Here is a 21721-nt window from a genome sequence, read left to right on the forward strand (position 1 = left end):
TTCTTTTTTGAGACAGGGTTTCTTTGTGTAGCCTTGGCCCTGGATCTCCCTCTGTAGACCAGGCTGACCCCGAACTCACAGAGATCCACCTGCCTCTGCCTCCCAAGCACTAGGATTAAAGGCATGCGCCGCCACCGCCTGGCTGGCCATTTACTTTCTGTGTGGCCGGCTCTTAGGCAAATTCTTCCAGTCTGGGACTTGACAAAAGCAGTTTTGTCCTATTGACTAAATGGAGTGTTAGAAGGAGGAAGTACCGTGTTTGAGTTCCTGGAGAAACTTGACAAAGCTTGACTTCACTTGGCCCCTCCTTTTCTCCCTCCCCTACTCTGTGCTGTCCAGTCTGTTCCTGTCTTTTCCCTCTTCCTTTTCTCCCTTACTCTTGTTTTTCCCAGTTGCCATTTCCTCCTCTCTACCCTGTCCCTCACTCCACCTTCACAATACCTTGTTGATGCTGCCATAGGGCTGAGTAGAGAGTTTGGGGGCAGAGATAACAAAAGGAGGTTTCCCATGGCTGCAGTGGCCCAGGTAGACAGAGGGTTTCCAAAGCAGAACTCCAAGGGCGGTTTTACTAGTTCTCTGTTCTCTGCCTCCTTTCCTTCAGAAAAGGAAGCAATGCCGGATCACGTTTGATACCATGGATTTTGCTGCAGAGGAGGTGTGTGGGGTGCGGACTTTTCCCTGTGTGGGGGTCGGGGTGGGTCTGGAGGTGTGGGGGGCGCGGACTTTTCCCTGTGTGGGGGTCGGGGTGGGTCTGGAGGTGTGTGGGGCGCGGACTTTTCCCTATGTGGGGGTCGGGGTGGGTCTGGAGGTGTGGGGGGCGCTGACGTTTCCCTGTGTCGGGGTCGGGGTGGGTCTGGAGGTGTGTGGGGCGCGGACTTTTCCCTATGTGGGGGTCGGGGTGGGTCTGGAGGTGTGGGGGGCGCTGACGTTTCCCTGTGTCGGGGTCGGGGTGGGTCTGGAGGTGTGTAGGGTGCGGACTTTTCCCTGTGTGGGGGTCGGGGTGGGTCTGGAGGTGTGGGGGGCACGGACTTTTCCCTGTGTGGGGTCGGGGTGGGTCTGGAGGTGTGGGGGGCGCTGACGTTTCCCTGTGTCGGGGTCGGGGTGGGTCTGGAGGTGTGTAGGGTGCGGACTTTTCCCTGTGTGGGGGTCGGGGTGGGTCTGGAGGTGTGGGGGGCGCGGACTTTTCCCTGTGTGGGGGTCGGGGTGGGTCTGGAGGTGTGTGGGGCGCGGACTTTTCTCTATGTGGGGGTCGGGGTGGGTCTGGAGGTGTGTAGGGCGCTGACTTTTCCCTGTGTGGGGGTCGGGGTGGGTCTGGAGGTGTGTGGGGCGCGGACTTTTCCCTGTTTGGGGTCGGGGTGGGTCTGGAGGTGTGTAGGGCGCTGACTTTTCCCTGTGTGGGGGTCGGGGTGGGTCTGGAGGTGTGTGGGGCGCGGACTTTTCCCTGTGTGGGGGTCGGGGTGGGTCTGGAGGTGTGTGGGGCGCGGACTTTTCCCTGTGTGGGGGTCGGGGTGGGTCTGGAGGTGTGTGGGGCGCTGACTTTTCCCTGTGTGGGGGTCGGGGTGGGTCTGGAGGTGTGTGGGGCGCTGACTTTTCCCTGTGTGGGGGTCGGGGTGGGTCTGCTCTTCTGTCTGTTTCAGGGTGGAAGAAGCCCTACCCAAAACTGGTTTTAGTTCAGGTCGGCCAGCACTCGTGGCACTTTGAAGTAGCCATTCCGTTTCTGGTCATAGCGATCCTGTCTCCTGGCCCTAGCCCACCAGCTGTTACCACGGTTTAGCTGGAGGAGGGCCAATCCGGGGGAGTTTCTGGGTTTGAACTCATGGGAAATCAGCAGAAAGCAAAACTGAGGACATGATAGGCCCGGGCAGAGGAAAATAAAACCAGGTGGCGGGAAGAATGGCCTGTTGGTGAATTCTGGTTTGGCCCTGAGCTCTCTGAGGGATGCTGACATACATGTCCCTCCTGTGTTAGATGTCCTTCAAGCGGTAGTCCCACTCTGACAAGAGAAGGTCTTAATATCTGTGTGGGTCTTTGGGCTGTGTGATGTGCTCTCTGGGCTCAAGCATTATTATTACCTTCCTTTTTTTTTGAGACAGAATTTCTCTGTGTAGCCCTGACTGTCCTGGAACTCACTTTATAGACCAGGCTGGCCTCGAACTCACAGAGATTTGCCTACCTCTGCCTCCCAAGTGCTGGGATTAAAGGCATGCATCACCATGCCTGACATCTTCTTCTCTTCTAACCTCCAAATCCTGGATATTAAATAAAAATTTAATATCCAGTTTTAAATGTAAAGGAACCTGTCTGATTGTAGGAACCAGGCACATTCTCACTGGCTCAGACCTGACTTGACCTAGGACTGTAGTAACCATTTGGGCTAGTCTCTGAGGAAAGAGGGGGAACAGAACTTTCTAACTGGTACTAGTGCTACCTGTGCCCATCCCATGCTCCACCCCCACCCTTTGGAGGTGTGGGTCCTGGTACTTGGCCCTCTTGGACAGTCTAATTTCTCATGCCCCCTCATTGGTGAAACATAGTAAGGAAGTCTTCTAAATTCTGTGTTCCTTCAGTTTTTCAGATGAGTCGATGCCTGATGCTAGGCATGGAAGGGTTACCAAAATTTTGCCCCGATTCATTCAGGGCAAACCAGGGACCTCTCTAAACACCACAGAATTCTAGAACTGAGGGGCATTCTGTGCACAGGAGTCAAGAAAAGGAAGAGGACTTCCGAAGGAATATCCTCAGTGGCTGCCATGGCTGATAGCTAGTGAGTCAGGTCTCATTGGTCCCTACACAGAAGAATGTGTTAGCAGAGACAAGGACAACTCTCCCCAAGTTACGTGTTCGTGCTGGGGACCACGAGGTCCTGGAGCAAGGATAACCACATACCCTGCCTTGGAAGGTAGCAGATCTATTGATTTTTTGAGTTTCTTCACCAAATGGGAACAATTCTTGGGCTGGATGAAGATGCAGTGAGCTGGGTATGTAGATGCTCACTCTGATGCTTGGCACACATCATGGCCCTCAGTCCATGTTAACCACTACTGTGTGTGGAACAGGCGCCACACAAGCAAGAATATGGAGAGTCGCTAGCTAGAATCCTCTGGCTGTGTCTCCCCAGGGTCACCTCCCTCCAAGGGCCATTCACATCACACAGAAGCAGCCATCCTGGAGGACAGATCAGGAGATCCAAGCCCTCTGCAATGTTCTACAGGTTCTAGATTGCTACCGCAACTATGCAGAAACCCTGCAGCTGCTCCTGGCCAAGGTCATGCGCTTTGAAAGGTCAGTGAGAGCCACACAGCCCCTGGCTCCTGGACTAGGGTGGGACTAGGCAGGGGGACCCCAGATGGAAAAGACATGGCAGGTCACCTGAGTGCTTGTTGGTGAGGGCAGCAGCCTAGCTTAGTCACTTTCTGAGAGTCCTCCAATTACAGTCATGGAATCTGAAATGATCTAACAGGGGTTCTGAACTGAGCTAGTCCAACTTACACACTTTTCAGATGCAGAAATGAGGGTCAGAGAGGGAGAACACTCATCCTAGTTACTATGTCTTAGTCCATTTTCTGTGACTAGTAATGTACAGTTGGGCTAGTTATACACGAAAGAGACTTTTGGATTACAGTCTGGGTCAAGGGCAAGGACCCACATCTGGTGATGACCTTCTTCCTGGCAGAGCCCCAAGCATCATATGGTGAAAGTCAGGGGGCCTATATAATATCCTTAGGTTTTTCTTCTTAAGAAGCTACCAGCAGCTGGGTGGTGGTGACGCACGCCTTTAATCCCAGCACTCGGGAGGCAGAGGCAGGCGGATCTCTGTGAGTTCGAGGCCAGCCTGGTCTCCAAAGTGAGTTCCAGGAAAGGTGCAAAAGCTACACAGAGAAACCCTGTCTCGAAAAACCAAAAAAAAAGGAGGGGGGACTGGGGATTTAGCTCAGCAGTAGAGCACTTGCCTAGCAAGCACAAGGCCCTGGGTTTGGTCCTCAGCTCTGGAAAAAAAAAAAAAAAAAAAAAGCTACCAGCATTTGATCGTGAGGGTTCATGCTGCTGATTTAGTTCAGTCCTTTTTTTCCCTTGGCCCTGGAGGTTAAACACAAAGTCATATGCATGCTAAGAATATGCTCTTCCACTAAACTATGCCATCGGCCCAGTTTTATCTAATCCTAATGACTTCCTAAGGGCCTGGGATTGTTTCCACTCTCAATACCTTACAATGGACCACAATCTCCAGCTAGAGTTTCCAAGGGACAAATTATATTCAAATCAAGCACACACACACACACACACACACACACACACACACACACACACCCAAACACGGTAAATAAATGAATAAATGTAATGAAAACATAAGGTGAAGAATGACCAAAGCAGGTGGTGGTGACACACACCTTTGATCCCAGCACTCCAGAGGCAGAGGCAGGTAGATTTCTGTGAGTTTGAGGTCAGCCTGGTCTACAGAGTGAGTTCTAGGAGAGCCACGGCTGTTACACAGAGAAACCTTGTCTTGAAAAACCAGACAGACAAACAAACAAAACAAAACGAATGACCGAGGGCGACACCCTCCGGCCTCCACACGCATTTCCATGTGTACCCACTCCCACACCCACACGTGCACAAGCAACCAAGTGTCCACACACACACACACACACACACACACACACACACACAAGAAAACACACTACATTTCACGTAATGTTCAAGTTGCAGATTTTCCAAAGAAGTATATTTATCACATCTTTAATTTACAAGTTTTGACCTCCTGCTGGGTCCTGTTGTTCAGTGCCTGAATAATGATCTACTCATATTGCATAGCCCAGATGTGGGGGGGGGACGGTTAAGTTTTCTTTTTTCTTTTCTTTTCTTTTTCTTTTTTTTTTTTTTTAAGACAGGGTTTCTTTGTGTAGCCCTGGCTGTCCTAGAACCCAGGCTGTCCTCGAACTCAGAGATGCATCTGCCTCTGCATCCCAAGTGCTGGGATTAAAGCTTGCGCCACCACCGCCCTGCTAATTTTACTATTTTTAAAGGTGTGTTTTATTTTCAGTTGTGTGTGTGCTCAGGCTCTCATGGAGGTCAGAGACTTCAGATCCCCTAGAACTAGAGGTTCCTTGGGCATGATGGCTTGGTGATGAGTCTCACAAGAAGGACGGTACTAGAATAGGTCAGGGCTGGTGTGACGGCTCGGTGAGTCAAGTGTGCCTCCAAGCCTGACCACCCAAGTTCCATCCCTTGGACCCACACAACGAAGGGAGAGGCAACCCCTGTGAGTCGTGCTCTGGGCCTCCACACAAACACACACTAATGCAATAATCGCAAAATTACTTCCAAGAGTGTGGGGCGTTTACCCAACCACCCCCACAGTTCCCCAGAGTTTTCTTGAGTGCGAGCAGCAGGAAATATTAGATAGAAGGATTTATTGCGGAGAATATCGCGGAGATAAACAGATAGAAAATAAAGGATAGCCTCGAGAGGGCCTGGAACCTATTCCAACGGGCCCCGACTGTCTCTGCCCCAGGGTTTTTATAGAGACACCAAGGGGTGGAGCAAAAGACCTCCTCCCCCAGCACAGGCAAGTGCAGACCATCTCAGACACCTGCACTCAGGCCCGTGGTCTAATCATCCTCTATGAGGACCTGCTGGGTAAAGCCACGAGGAACCCGAGAACGGGCTCCCACAGGTCCCCCTTTCTTAATATATAAAAAATAACTATAATGGCTTACAGCAATCTCCATAGCTGTTACACCTCCCAGTATGGGAGTAGAGGATGATATAGATGGCATTTCTCTTTTGAATTAGGTCCAAGGTGACTACAGCAGTCTTAGCTGCCTCAAGCCCTTTCTAAGCCAAAAACTCTTAAGGCAACTACAAACTTAAAGAATCCCTTAGCTTCATCATTACCATTAACAGGTTAACATAAATATTGCTATACATAGCCACAATTCTCTCAGTCTTACAACTCAAAGCAAACTCTTAACAGAACCATTTGAATTAGCATATATGGTGCTAAATATAGTTAACAATTTTCTCCGTCTTACAACTTTAACTCAATCATTTGAATTTTCTTGTTAACAGAACATAGGAAAAACTTCGATGTATTCACATCAAACTTAAATATTTCCTTAACTCTACAAAACCAGGGTTCATTAATATCAATAGGGTTCTGCAAACATAATTTAATCTCATAGCTCCTCTTCTTTATAATTTTTTAAAGAAAACCTCAAACCTAGTTAGAAGAGACTCATACAATTCCTACAAACCCATATTGAAAAGCAGTCTTCTCAATCTAACCATTAACACTTTGAAAACTTAGCAAAACATCCAAAAGCAGTTTCTTAATAAAACTCTTTATACTTTAAAAGTAGTCTCTTAATATACCCCATTTGCATTTTTTACTAACAATAACATGACATTAATCCACTCAACTTTTGAAATTAGACTAAGAAATATTAACTCTCCCCCTTTTCTTTATAATTTAAGCAAAATCTCAAGCCTAGTTAGAAAACCCAAACTTCTGTTTAAACAGTTTCATTTGTAACACAAACCAGTTCCATAAGTAATTCCATTTTACATAAACAGTTCCACAAAACAATTCATGAATCACCAGTTAATAAAGCATATATGCATACACAAAACTGCATCTTGATTCTAGGTAGAAATAATTTCTTCCTTTAAACAGTTCCATTTTTAACCCAATTCGAGAAAACAGTTCCTAGGTCATTACTATAAGTAAACTCAAAATTGTCCCATTGCAATGAAATCTCTACTGTTCATTTCATTTCTTAAGTCCCCAAATTCAAATGATAAATTCTGGTATGAGTCTTCCAAATATGAAGAAATCCATAACCAAAATCTTTTTGTAGTTTTATCTCATTTTAAGTTCAAAAAGTTCAAACAAATAAATTCTGGTATTAGGCTTTCACTTCACAATATGAAGAGACGTTTTTCAACCAAAACTTTTTGCCGTTAACAATTTTACTTCAAACAAGCGTCTCTGCAACTTTTGTTCTCACAGACAGACCTTTTTAGGTACAGTAGTATTCTAAACCGCACCGTTTTTGATGTTAGCTCAGGTTTTTCTGTGTTGCGTTGATTTTCCATGAATCTCAGCTGCGGATGCCTTGTGCTAGTTCTGGCGTCCGCCATTCTTAGCTTCTTAGCGGCTTCTGGAGCTTTTGAAAAACCGCTCAGACTGCCTGTTTTGCAGTCTGCTAGGACACTAACTTCTGTATGTCTCAGGTTCTTTCACCATATACATTAAGAATAGACTCACACTTAACATTTACACTTTACAAACTCACATATAACCTTTTGCCTTGCAAAGCATTTAGACTCACATTCAACATCTACATTTTACAAACTCACATATAACGTATTAACATCTACTTATTTATACTCCTTAAGGAAACTATAGAACTACTTTAGCAAATATATTTCTTATTACTTATATATTTCTTATATTCATTCCATCTTATTCTTATTTAAACTTACATTTACAATTAGTATCTTTACTTCTTACAAGCTTATCACTACATGTCTTAAGACTACCTTAGATACTTCTTGCAAGCTTATATTCTTAAAGGATCTATAGATCTATTTTACAAACTTATATAGGGCTACCATTAGCATATATTTAACTTAGCAAACACCTAAAGATTTTTTAACAGATCTAACAAGAGAAATTTTATAAACTTACATATCTTATTTTCATCTTTTTCTATTTCTTACTCTTAATTATTATCACTATCTCTATTAGAAAGATTCTTAACTAGACAGGAAGTACGTACATCGTTGCTAACGTTTAGAGTGTATAGTCAGCTTTGTTATAAAGCACTGGGATTTAGTGAGTGTTGTTATAGAATTGTGATAGTTGTTGCTAGGGGACTGTAACCTTCCCAGGATGATGCCACACTCCAAAGTTGCCAGTTCTCTCAGCCGTTCCAGACCGGCAGAGATGCACTGTTAGCGGTAAACAGTTTTTAACTAGAGGCTGTCCCTTCACCCAAATTCATAATAGTTCCCCTAAGTGCTTCAATTCTAAGACAACGTTCAGTGTATAAACTGTTTTCCCTTGTTTTAAGGATTTTAAAGTGGCTTGTTTGATCTTATAGGTAGCTTTCTGTCATCCAACTACCGTTAAAACTTTGCACAGCTATTAGGGTAAATAAGTCATTTTACCAACCCCCAAACCGCGAAGTGCCTAGTTCCATATCCTTTCAATGTTTCATTGGAACTGACACTTAAAACTCTTAGATGATTTTCCTTATTCTTTTAAAAGCTGTATTTTAAAGTTTACCATGAACGTATTTTCGAGCTGACAAAAGTGTTTCAGGGCAATGTCGCCATCTTTAGCAGAAAAACTACCTTTCCCAGAATGCATTTCCCTTATATCAGTCCATAATAGTATCAGTCCCTTAAATCAGTCCTTTATATCATTTCCCTTATATCAGTCATTTCCCATAGTTCTTTTTGGGTCTGAGAGTCAACTTTTAAGTTCTTTTTTACCAGACTTGCTTACAAATTCTTGCCCGGGAGGTTTGAACAAAGTTTTTTGCTTTTGCAACGGGAGATTTGAACAGGCATTTTACATTTTCAATTATGGGACATTGGGAGGTTTCTGGTCTCTCCTCAGCTGGCTTTAACAGGTGTCTCTCCTTTAATTGACACTGGCCCCAAATCAGAACTGCACCTGCCTCATTAGCGCGCATTGAGGTGGACAATTTCTGATAGCAACTTTCCTCGGGGCTTGTGTTTGTCTTAGCCAGTCAGTGAAAAACAAGATCACGTACAACAGCTTTTCCATAGCTCCTTCAGAGAGATTTTCTCCCACTGATCTATCTCATTTTGCTTGTTCCTTTCCCCCCAGATGCAGAGTTTCAGGTATCTATCTGCAGCTCTGTACCTCTGCTAGCTGCCCTTGGAAGTAGGGGCTTTTTTTCTCCCCCCCGAATCTGCCTCAAATTCTAGCAGCTTTTTCAGGTCACATTTTCTGGGGAGGATTATGTCCCTTCTGTTTCTTCAGAGTCTTTCTCCCAGACAGTTCCCAGTTTGGTCTCAGTTTATCCCCTCTACCCCAGAAACAGTTTCCGACACTACAGTGGCGGCTTTCCCTGCTACCGAAGGTAGGGGCTTTTTGTCCGTTTGTTTTCTGGGTCTGTGTGGTTTGCGTACAGACTGAAAATCTAACAAGGGAGGTTTTTGCCATTTCTAAACTCCCATTAGGACAGGTGTTTTGCCTTATCAGACCTTCACCTGGCCCAGTCCCCCAGTGGGTTGCGTTTGCTTGTCTGGGTGCTCAAGGACAGAGCTTATTCCAGAGGCAATCACCCCTCAGGGCTACACTCCCTCATCTCAGGGAAGTCAGTTGAAACAAAGCTTTTCTCTAAGAGGTGCTTTCTGACAGAAAAGAAAGCTTTACTCCTGGATAGTTCTGTTCTGCCCTGGCTGGGCTCTTTCCCCAGACAGCGTTCTGACTCAGCAGCACAACTGCTTCAGACACAGTTCAGCTTTACTGTTTTCCCAGAAAGGTCCTTACTCTGATAGGAAAGCTTTTTCTCATTTCTTTTTGCAACTGTGGACCTATCAACCCGGGACTTGTAGGAAAGTGGACAACTGTGCCATTCCCACTGGCTTTAGCTTTGTTCATTGGCAATCTTCCCCCTGGTCCTGCACCTTCCTGCCTCAGCTCTGTGCTCCAGGAAGTTTACCACTGCAGGAACCCTAGTATCCCCGAAATGCACTCCAACTCAGAGACGCTGGCCAGTCGCCTCTGGGTTTTTGGTCAGAAGCGAGGATACAATGCTAACAGTTTGCATGCTTCAGGGGATCTTTGCATTAGCACAATTAGGAGCACCTTTTCAAAGACGCTCACTCAAAACCCTTGATGCCTCAGCTCGGCTGTAACTGAAAAGTTTGGCTTTTTTTTTCTTTTCTCAGGTAAAGTTTCTGGCCCTTTTGGGCTCTCTGTAGCTCTTACCCACACTCTCCCAAGCGTTTCCCTCAGGGTACTCTGACCCACTGTCTTTTACTAGCTTGAAGAGACAGAGCTTAGAAGAGGTTTTTAGGAACTTGTCCCTGCCTCCTGCATTGCAGGGACAATTTTTAAGGCTTGAAAACAGAACTTAGAGGTTTTGCTGTCTTAAGAGGTTTGTTGTTTTTCCCTTAGAACTAATCACAGGTGGTCCCCATACTAAAATCTTCAGGTGATTCTAATTTTTGCCCTTTTGAGAAAGTTAAAGGCTTTAGTTTTTAAGTTTAAGAGCTTTTGAGAAAGATCAAGGCTTTTTAGAGATTTTTTTCCCCCAAATTTTCCAAGAAAAGCTTTAAGAGAAAGGTTTTTCCCCCCAAGAGAAAGAGCAACTTTTCCCAAAACTTCCCAACTTTAAACTTTGACTTCTTACACCCCCATTTTTGCCTCGGAGAAATTACTTTCTCCTGCCGCTTGGACTTAGCATTTCAGCTGTCCCCAGGTCAAAAGCTTCCATAGGAAACTTATTCTTCCCCGTAAGCTCGAAGAGCTTTTTTACTACCCAAATAGCCCAAAGAAAGATTTTTTTCCCCCAGTTTGCATTCAGAGCCCCCAAGTTAGAAAATTGAAGAGTTTTTCTGTCTAGTTGCCTTACTTATTTTTTCCTACACAATCTTACACTTCTAAGTTTTTCCTACACTATTTTACTACCCTATGCCTTATACTTATTTTTCACAGATAGAAATTGAGAAAGGGATAGAAGATAGAAAATTTTGACAGAAGAGAATTTCGCTGCAGCATCGGACATCTTTCCAGTCCGCTTTCCTTTTCTCTCGAGGATAAAACCCCTGCCTCTCAATATATATAAAAAATATATATTTTCCATAACACTGGCATGCCTCATCCACTGGCAGGGCTGAACTCAGCACTTTCGCCAAAAACTCTGTAATAAAACTATTTTTTTCCTTTATCTTTAGTCCCTATTACTTTGTCTTTAGTCCCTGTTCATTTGTCTTTAGTCCCCCCTTTTTTTAGTCCCCCCTTTTTTTCTTTAGTCCCTTTTTTTTTTCTTTTTTCTTTAGTCCCTGTTCAGGCGCCATTCTGTGGGGCGTTTACCCAACCACCCCCACAGTTCCCCAGAGTTTTCTTGAGTGCGAGCAGCAGGAAATATTAGATAGAAGGATTTATTGCGGAGAATATCGCGGAGATAAACAGATAGAAAATAAAGGATAGCCTCGAGAGGGCCTGGAACCTATTCCAACGGGCCCCGACTGTCTCTGCCCCAGGGTTTTTATAGAGACACCAAGGGGTGGAGCAAAAGACCTCCTCCCCCAGCACAGGCAAGTGCAGACCATCTCAGACACCTGCACTCAGGGCCGTGGTCTAATCATCCTCTATGAGGACCTGCTGGGTAAAGCCACGAGGAACCCGAGAACGGGCTCCCACACAAGAGGAGGTAGATTTGACCAAAGACATGTAGACCAGGGCATTCCAGGCAGAGAACCGTTTGCTTTGTTCAAGTCCAGGGGAGAAGAGCAGTTCACTCTTTTCTGTGAAGAGTCCATGGTGAAAGGACGAGAAGGAGAGTGAGGAGACAAGGAAGGAAGGAAAGGGAAGGCAAGCTGGCTGAGTGGTGTCAGGAGGGAAGAAAGAAAGTGATAGAGCAAGCAGATAACGCCACAGCTGCCCAGTGTGACTCCAAGCAAGCCACCTAACCCTCTGAGCCTTGAATTTTCATTAGTGAAGTGATGATAATGGTGATTGTGTTAAGAATAGAGAGATTTGGGTGGAGATTAAGCAAAGTGAGGATCATTTAAAACCTCCTGCTAATTGTTAGTCATTCCTGGGACTGGGAATTAGCGCTTTAGACAGAAGTCTTCAGCTATAAAGAAAACCCAGCCCCAGGAAGGCCTTGAGGCTCCCCTGAAAAGTCAGTCTCAGCTAGATTTAGCAGGTCAGTACAAGCAGGACTGTGTCTGCCCTGTTAATCTTCTCTTGCTGGGGAGTGAACTTGGGGCCTTGCACTCACACACTCTTCCTTTGAGGAACACCCCCAGCCCTTTTTCATATTTTTTGTTTTGAGACAGGGTCTTACTAAGTTGTCTTGGCTGACTTTAAACTTACCCTGTAGCCCAGGCAAGCCCCGACCGAGCTGGAGATCTTCTTGCCTCAGCCTCTTGGTAGCTGGCAGGACAGGCCCGGGTTCCTAGGCCCAGTCTCCCTCCCTGTAATGCTAAGATGTCATAGCTCCTAATGCCCTTCAGTCTGACTGGAGAGGGAAAGAGCATCTCTTGGGTCAGGCTTGGGATTTTTCCTTCTTTCTTTCCTCCTTTATCTCATTCTGTTGGATTGGCTTTGCCTAGGATCATCAGTGGGGTCTGGGTTTAAGAACTGCTAACAAGGGCTGGGCGGTGGTGGCATACGTCTTTAATCCCAGCACTCAGGAGGCAGAGGCAGGCAGATCTCTGTGAGTTCAAGGCCAGCCTGGTCTACAGAGTGAGATCCAGGACAGGCTCCAAAGCTACACAGAGCTTTTGACTCAAAAAACAAAAACAAACAAACAAACAAAAAAAAAAAACAGAGAGAGAGAGAGAGAGAGAGAGAGAGAGAGAGAGGACTGCTAACAAATCCTATCTGCAGCACCTGTGTGGAGGTCGGGGACAACTTGAGGGAACAGTTCTCTCTTTCCACCACATGGGTTTTTCCTTGATAACAAGCTTGAGTTGTCAGATTTGGCATCTAGCACCCCCCTCCCCCCCAACAGTCCCACCCCCCCACCCCACCCCCACCAGTCCCACCAACCCCTTTATCTGTCTCTTCCTAGGCGCGTCACCCATAGTTCACAGACAAGAGAAACTGAGGTTCAAAGAGGAGATGACCCTCTCAGAGTCACACAGCCAAGTGCAGAACCAGGATGCGGGTCCTGGTGTGACTCTAAAGCCAGTGCTCACCACTGTTCAGTCTCCCCCGTGTCTGCTGTGCTGGGTACCCTAGTCTTTCGGCGTGTGCTCTCAGGAGCACTCACGGATGCTAAGCTTAACCAACCGTGAGGCAAACTGAAGCAGCTGCTGCTTCCAGGATGCCTCAGCACAACTGAGGCAGGAGACTGGCTAGGTGCGAGGGAAGGGTCCAGAGTGGCAGGCAGGGGCTGCGCCATTCTGAGGTCTCTTCTACCCCGAGGTTGTGCCTTCATGTCCCAGAGCACACGGCAAGCACTGAGTCTGGAGCACTTGTTAGTTAGAAGTCAAACCTTTCCCAGGTTTGGGCGCAGGCGTGTGATCGTCAAGAAGGGGCAGAGAGGCAATAGTTTTTATTTCATCTACCTGGGCACTGTTGCCGTGACCGAGGACGAAGACGGGAGCAGCGCCTTCCTTGACCCTCACCCAACACTGCTGCGCAAGGGCGGCTGTTTCGGGGTACGTCGGTCCAGGGAAGGGCCTCACTTCCTGGGCTGGGCTTGGGGTATGACAGGACTCCTGCTCCAACCCTTATCCAAGCCCTGCCCGCCTCAGCCTCTGTGCAAGGCACTGGCCCCCGTGCACCCCAGGGCCCTTATCTGTCAAACGCTGATGAGTCGGACTGCGCAATGTCCAAGCCGACCTCTTCACATGGTACTTAAGGAGTATAGTCCCTGTTTTGCACCATTGACACAGGGAAGCCGTAGACTCCACAGAGAGGCTTTTCCAGCTCGCCCTCTTCCTCTGGCCTGTAGCAGACCTCTTTCCCACAAACAACAGATAAAGGGAACGGGCGGTGGTAGGGTGGGGGTGAGTGGGAGTATGGAAGGGGCCGCGGTGGGAAGATGGGTACAGGACTGGGTGCGGTGGGAAGATGGGTACAGGACTGGGTGCGGTGGGAAGATGGGTACAGGACTGGGTGTGGCCTCACTTGCTCTTGTCCCTGTTCACCCACCAGGAAATGGGCCTTCTGAGCACTGCAGTCAGGAGAGCCACAGTGGTCTGCATGGAGGAAACAGAGTTCCTGGTTGTCGACCGGGAGGATTTCGTTGCAAATAAGCTGGACGATGAAGTTCAGAAGGAAACTCGCTATCGGTACAATTTTTTTAGGTAACCACCTCATTCGAGATCTTTCCTCTTGCTTGTGTTTGGCCGTGCCCTTGGTTGGAAACGTGCTGGTGGCTGCTGGTGGCCTGAGGTGCTCTCAAATACCCACGCCCGCCCAACTTCTCTATCTAGCCAAATCCAAGGATGCCTTCAGATCTCAGCTGAGCTCTCTCTTCCTGTGGGACAGCAGAACACAAGAGCAGCTAACACACACTGAGCACATGCCGGGCCAGGCAGGGTGCTAGTGCTTTGTACTTGTTTCACATCTAGTCTCCTCAGGTCCAGTCCCGTGAGGTTGTTCCTTTTATTTTCCTCAGTGTGTAGATGAGAGTATCAGGGCTCAGGCTGATGACGTGTCTAATAGGGTCTCAATATCCAGGTTCACTAACATAGCCCCTCTGTTATCACCCCAGATAGACAGGGTGCCCATCTGCCATTCTGTTGCATCCCGTGTCCCTTACAAACCCTATCCATCCTGTGAGTCTCCATTGTGTGGTCATTCCTTCATAGTGTGTATGCCCTGGCTGACGGCAGTGTGCCAACAGGGACCAGATTTGGCCGCCATTGTAATCTGCCTGCTGTAAAAGTGCTAAGCATACATGATGTTCATCAAATAAAGGTTAACTAATGAAGCTGTGCTGGATGGAGGGGTCCAGCCGTTGTGGCTGGGCCTGGGAGATAGCATCGCTGAGGGGATGGAGCCTGGAAAGGCCGGGGAGTCTGAGAAGAGCGCAAACTGTGGGGAAATGGGTCTGACACCCAACCTCAGCTCTTAGGCTTATTAAAAGGAAAATTCCATGGATAATTAAATTTAGTGGAGCTTATTTGAACAGAGTGAAGCAAAGCAAATATAGGAACATGATCTGATGCAATATGAGCTATGAAAGAGAACTAGATTACTAAGGCCTAGTTAGTAGTGTGTTACAGTTTATTTGTTTGTGGTTTAGCAGCTCACTGTTCAAGAGCTTTACAAGCCACAGCTTGTATCAATTTGTTCTGGGCCCAGGACATGGGCCCAGCTCAAATCCACACCCTCGGGTTCTAAGATAACTCGAGGTAGAGCTTCAAATCTTGGGTTTTTTTTTTTGTTGTTGTTGTTGTTGTTTTGTTTTGTTTTTGTTTTTGTTTTTGTTTTTTTTTTGGTTTTTCAAGACAGGATTTCTCTGTGTAGCTTTGCGCCTTTCCTGGATCTCACTCTGTAGACCAGGCTGGCCTTGAACTCACAAAGATCCGTCTGCCTCTGCCTCCCAAGTGCTGGGATTAAAGGCATGCACCACCACCGCCTGGCTCCAAATCTTGGGTTTTAGTCTCTTGCTTCACAAAATGGGGATGATGACAGGTCTCTCCCTAGACTTTAAGAGGGGATGAAGTGATGGGGGGAAGGCCCAGTGCGTGGCACACAGTAGGTACTGTGCTCTTCTGGGCATGCTCCTCCTCCTCCTTTCTAGAGATCCTTCTGAGGTCAGGGTGTGGACCCTGTTCCCATGTGATGCTCAGAAGTGAACTCAGTGTGGTTGATGCGTGAGCCAACTTGAGTTAACTAGCTCAGTCACCCTGAGTCCATGTTAGAACTGAGAGAAACACATCATTGTTACCAGCCCCGTGAAGCCACCAAACAGAGAGAGGCAGCTTGTGACTCATGGTGCGTGAGGTCGGGGAAGAGATGGCTGCTTTGTAGTGAGCCTTTAAACAATTCCAAAAGACTCCAGACATCTCGCCTCTCCCCAGGCTCTGAGCTAAATGTTCAAAGCTTACTGGCCAGAGGCAGCTAGAGATTTGTGAAAGCTCCAGGACCAAAAGTTAGGGCAGGACTCTTTGGCTGGGAACCAAATAGCCAGTGTGCTGAAGCAAGCAACTACCTGAGCTCATCTTCTTTTCTATAGGAAGAGCTTGTGAGCCAGAGTTGTAGGGTGTAGCAGAAATGGAGTCAGAAAGAAGATTCCCGGATGGCGGAGCAGCGACAGGGAGGGGGCCACTCAGCTGAAGAGGAAGGCTTGAGGGAATGCAGGATGCTGACCACAGACTGGGGTGAGGTGACTGCAGGTGGTGGGGTGAATTCTCCCACCCCAGGCATTTTCTCAAGAGTCAAAGAACAAGGCCCCTTTCTGGAACCTTCTAATACTGGGTGATAAATTCTAATAGGCTTCCCTCTTCCCCCAGGAAGTTGGATCTGTTCCAGTCTTGGTCTGATGAGAAACTCGGGCAGATTGTAGCTTTGGGGAGGCTGGAGAAGTTCTCACATGGACAGCTGGTGGCAAAAGACTTTGTGGAGTCGTCATTTGTCACATTTATCTGCAAGGTGAGAGTCTGAGCAGGGAGCGAAGCTGGGAAGAGCAGGTCCAGCTTAAAGCCAGGCAGACATGGTCTGAGCCAGTTCTACAGTAGATGCAGCCCATGTACTTTTCTGACCTTGCACACACCAATTTAAGGTCTACAAAGCAGGGCATGCTTGCCTCAGAGGGCTGATGGGAGCTTTGGGATACACAGTGCAACACTGTTGTTGTGGGTAGGGATGGGAATGCATATCAAATGTTGGAAACTATGTGTAGGACCTAACTAACTCCCTATGGATTACATCTTTCTCTACATACATTTCTGTATTCAGATTTATAAGTTAGGCCCAGTAAGAGATTAAGGTATCATAAAATAGAATTGTTATATACCGAAATACTATGTCCTCACCCTTTTTGTGATGATGTAAGAGGAAATATAAAGAAACAATTTATAGCCTTTTTTTGGGAATATTTGTATCACAAAAATCACAATTTTTGTGTTTTGGGCCACTGTTAAGTAAAATAAAGTTACTTGACCATAGCACTATGGTTACTACAACAGTTGAGCTGATAACAGAGAGCTATAGAGTACCTCACAAGTGGGCAGCTCATACAGCATGGATACGTTGGTCATGGTTCGTGTCCCAGGCAGACAGTAGGCACTCAGAAGGGTGCACAACTTCAAACCTACAGGCTGTGTATTTCTGAAACCTTCCACTTGATATTCTTAGTCTGGTAGACTATGGGTGACCGTAGCTAAATTCTTGTTTATGTTTCACACATTGTGGCTCATTTTGGTCTCACAGTGACCTCCCAAAGATTAGTAGGGCCCTCATTCTCATTTAACAGAAAAGTAAACTGAGGCACAAGACTATGAAATGTCTGTTCAAGGTCACAGAGTTGGGGTGGGGGTGGGGTGGGGGCAAGGTTCACTTTGGGTCTATCTGACTCCAAAGCCCTTCCAGAACTGGGATTGGAGTTGACCTGCCGGTTCCTTATACTGTAAGTCACCAAAGAGATCTGGTGCATTTTTGTCAAGGTTGTGTTGGTCCAGGATGTGAGTGGATACAATGTTGGAGAAGATGTTTTCTCTGTCTGTCTCCTCCACTGAATCTGGCGCATAGTCAAAGTTGTCAACGCCAAGTGCCAAGTGATAGGTATATGTGAGTGATCTCCAAGGACTGGGGAAGGGGAAGCTGCAAGGCTGGAGGCTTTAAAGAAGCCTCCTGAAGGAGGTGAAAGGAAGATGAACCTCAAGTATTGAACCCAGAGATCAAAGGAAGATGGACGTGCACCAGAGCTGGCCTGTATGGGCTGGCCCAAGCTGAGGGTTACATTTTCAGGTACTTTATGAGTTGGTAACACAATACTTATTTTTTGCTGAATTGTTTTGTTAACAATAACTGCATCTATAGACACCTTAGAGTACCTGCACAGGAGACATAGGGTAACAGCTGCAGCTCTTTTGGATGCATGCAGCTCCTGCAAGCTGCTCCAGAACTCTTCAGTCAGAAGCAGAACTGAAAACTGGTCTGGTTCATTTCGTGGAATCGCAGTACAAAGCCTCTTCCTGTCCAAGCCTTGATTCACTGCTGAAGATACTAACAGAGAGCGTCAGTGTGCTGCAGTCCCACAGCAGGAAACAGAAGTGCATAGTGTCACTGCAGAACGGGGGACCAAGGACAGGGCTTGTCTCTGGGAGGTTCTGCACTGTAACCTATCCTGCACAGACTTTGGAACAGTAATGACGTTGGTGATTATACAGTAAAAGGTCACCTCAGTGGGGAACAGAAAGTTAAGACAGTGCTGGCCATGGTGGTGCGCACCTTTAATCTGAAGAGGAGCTTGCTGCTAAGCCTGATGAACTGAGTTCAATCCTTGGAATTCACCCAGTGGAAGGAAAGAACCAACTCCCGAAAGTTGTTCTTTGACCTCCACAGTTGTGCTGTGGCGTGTGCCCCTCTATTATCTCAGTCATTGAGGAATTCACAACCCTTGACAAGCTGGTGTGAGAGCTGCAAGAAGTCTCAGTTTACTGAACATCATTCATGTGAGGCTGAGAGAGGTCAGAGACAGACGGCGGGTGAGACTTTGATTACACTCACTAGGGAAATGCTGCCCCTGGCTTCACTTGTCAAACCCTGTCTGGTCTGGTGAGGATGGATCAGTGCGGAGTTCGGACAGACCATCAAAACTGCTGAGAATTGGCGGGCTATGTGGAATTTCAACAGTGTGCATATTTGATTCTGTAAAGTGGTGTTGACACACCCTGTTTTTGCTGTGCTGAGGACTGAACCTGGGGCCCTTCACAAGAGTAGGCAAGGGATTTATCACTGAGATACATCCCCATCCCCTTTTAAAGGTTAGTTTTTATTAGTTGTATATTTTCATATATCCGCCATTGTTTTATTTTGGAGACAGGGTCTCCCTCTGTAGCCCAAGGTGGCCTTGAACTCTTCATCCTCCTGTCTCTAACTCTCCAGTGCTGGGAGTACATGTGCCCCACACCTGGCCCGAAGGTAGCATTTATGTACATGAACATGTAAATGTGTATTTTCCCTGTTGTTAAGCTTAGCAGCGCCACTAGGGGGAGTGTTGCTCTTCAGGGGCCAGGCCTAGAGGGAAGAAGTCTGACCAACACGGAGCAAAAAGGGATTTATCACAGGCTGTTAAATAGGTAGCGAACTAGTGGAGGGATGGAGGGGCGTGGGAACCTGCAGAAACAGATCCTGAACTGCAAATACCTGATACTCAGGCCAAAGAGGAAGCCACTCCCCCAGCCAGCGCAGGAGTGGGTAACCGGCGCCTCCCAGAACCAGCCTCATTTAAGTGCATGGATCAATGGGACCCAAAGAGCCCCAAGACCTTTGCTCCAAGGAACTGAAATTGAAGTGACTAGTTCCAGTCTCTACACATTCAAAAGGGACTGGATTAAACTTCTCGTCCTCTGCCTTATGCTCTGGAGCACTGAGATTACAGGACCGGGCATCAACACCACCATTGCCAGCTGGAATGTCTTTTGTTGTTTTCATCTGTAAAATGGGACCATTGACTTCGTAAAGCCTTGCAATAAGAACTAGTTTAATAATTAGAATCTTTTTTAAAAATGTAGACTAGAGAGAGGCTTAAGTAGTTAAGAGCATGTACTGCTTTTGCAAAGGACCTGTGAGGGGTTCCAGGGCCCACGTAAGGTGGCTCACAGCCATCTGTAACTCCAGCTCCAGGGGATCTGACACACTCTTCTAGCCTCAGTTGGCAACTGCAGTCACACATACACACACACACACACACACACACACACACACACACACACACACACGTGCCTGTGTGTGCAATTAAAAATAGTAAGATAAATTTTTTAAAAATAACTTTTTAAGCACATGCTTCCTTGGTTTATGTTCATCCACCAATCCATGGCTTCTAAAGGTGGTGGGGCCCAGTCAGCACCCACATTCGGGAGCTCATGAGAAACACAAATTCTGCCAGCCACAGTGGCAGCTTGATGTAACCCCACCACTGGGAGGGAGAGCTGGAGTTCAGGGTCATCCTTAACTATCTGGGGAGTTGAGGTCAGCATGAGCTATAAGACATTGCTTCAAAAAAAAAAAAAAAAAAAAAAAAACCAAGTCCAGAAAAGAACAAAGCAGTGTCATCCAGGTGCGGTGGTGTGTGCCTGGATTCTTGCAATCCCAGCACTTGGGATACTGAGGTAGGAGAATTGCCTCAAAATTGAGGCCAGCCGGGGCTACATAGAGTTTCAGGACAGCCTCCTTGTGTTGGACAGTCTATGGGTCTTATCAACTATTTGGTGACCTGTATCCAATTATAATTGTAGTAGCCTAGAACCTCCCTATCCCACCTATCCCCCCCCCCCAGCCAGAAATGAGGTCTGTGTTTATTGTCTCTACAGCTTTGTCTTTTCTAGAATGCCATAGGTCGGGATCCTAGAGTACATTGCCTTTCAGATTTGACTTTTACTTAGAAGTTTATATTTAAGAAATTTTTGTCTCTTGAATTGATTTCTTTTTAGTGTTGAATAATATTTTATTGTCAAGATGCACCATAATTATTTCTCCATATATATTATTTATATTTTATATATATATATGTATATGTATATATATGAAAATTCTCAAGCCTCCCACCCCAGCTATTAAATCCAAAAGTCCAAGAAGGAAGGTTGGTAGTTGACAAAGCGAGAATTCTGAAGCATGCTAGAGTACTTTTTTAAAAGGAAAACTCCTGTCTCTCCCTAAAGATTGGTTCACCACAAAACCTGCACAGAAGTGCGTGCCGCAGGTGACCCTCCAGGGGACGTAATACAAAGGCCACAGTGTGGCTGCAGGCAGGGCCCCCGGGCCAGCAGTGGAGTTCATGTTGTTCCTTACGGTGCTTTACTGAAGTCTGGCCTTTCGTGTGAAGGTTTATGTAACAATTCTCATCTGTGGCTCTGAGAATTTAGAACAGGCAACCGCACACCAGATCCTGTGTGTCTTCTAGCTGGAACTGAGGCGCCCCTGCTCTTCTGAAGGGACCGCTCTGTTTGCTCACTGTTCTTTGCTATGTAGCTGGCTCTTTGCCTGTTCGGACTTCCTCAGCAGCCCGGCTCCTGTGCTTCCTGGCACTTGAGGATGAAGCCAGCCGCCAGTGGCTGACTTCTTGTAAGGGAGGTTGGGGAATAGGATTCCCACTGGTATCTCAAATACAGTTAATGCCCATAATCAATCCATTCTGGGCCACTTGGGACACGTGGTTGAACTCTCTGCAAGTATCGGATGCAATAAAAGACTGATGAGAGACTTTTCCAGAAAGGAATCATCATTTCTCTCGTATCTGCAGTTCTTGGGTGAGAAGCATTTGTTGAATGAATGTTGAATGAAACCCCGAGGACAGTGCCTGGCATACAGCAAGGACTTATTAGATGTCTGTTCCTTCCCATAGGAGCCTTAAAGCTCAACCCATCTGTGTCTCTTAGAGTTCCTATTAAGAGGCAAAAGATTTCTATAAAGATAGGAAGTAAAAGGAACTTAGCAGTTTTTTCTGGTGCTGGGATTCAAGCCTGAGACCTAATGTATGCTAGACTGCTTTGTTCTTGTTTCCTCTTGAAGCAGGGTCTCTCTGTGTATCCCATGCTGACCTCAAACTTGAAATCCTCCTGCCTCAGCCTTTGTTGTGCTAAGACTACAGCGTGTGCTGCCACTCTTGGCCTGGAGACTCATATCTTGATGCAAACTCCCAGGATCAGAAGAGCAGGAGAAGGGAATGCTGGGAATTCAAGTTTTTACTCTGATCATCACAAGCCCCCTTTCTAAGGAAACTGATCCAAGCTAATAAGGAGGCTGTGTCCAATTTAAAGATGAAAAAGCCCCATCCCACTACCTGCCCAGGGAGCTGCCTCAGTGACCTCTGTAAGAATTAAAAGA

At 46.7% G+C, this 21721-nt stretch overlaps 1 protein-coding gene across 1 annotated transcript in view; it reads left to right on the plus strand.

Annotated features, from left to right (window-relative positions):
* Cnbd2 (cyclic nucleotide binding domain containing 2) overlaps positions 1 to 21721 on the plus strand; it is a 55230-nt gene that overhangs the window by 6550 nt on the left and 26959 nt on the right. Inside the window, exons 3-7 of the mRNA XM_059261760.1 lie at positions 602 to 655; positions 3119 to 3282; positions 13221 to 13377; positions 13877 to 14028; positions 16186 to 16324. Of these exons, the coding sequence (XP_059117743.1) occupies positions 602 to 655; positions 3119 to 3282; positions 13221 to 13377; positions 13877 to 14028; positions 16186 to 16324 (666 nt within the window). The remainder of the gene's footprint in view (positions 1 to 601; positions 656 to 3118; positions 3283 to 13220; positions 13378 to 13876; positions 14029 to 16185; positions 16325 to 21721) is intronic.

Source organism: Peromyscus eremicus, chromosome 4 (assembly GCF_949786415.1).
Source record: "Peromyscus eremicus chromosome 4, PerEre_H2_v1, whole genome shotgun sequence".
In the NCBI taxonomy this organism is placed as follows: Eukaryota; Metazoa; Chordata; class Mammalia; order Rodentia; family Cricetidae; genus Peromyscus; species Peromyscus eremicus.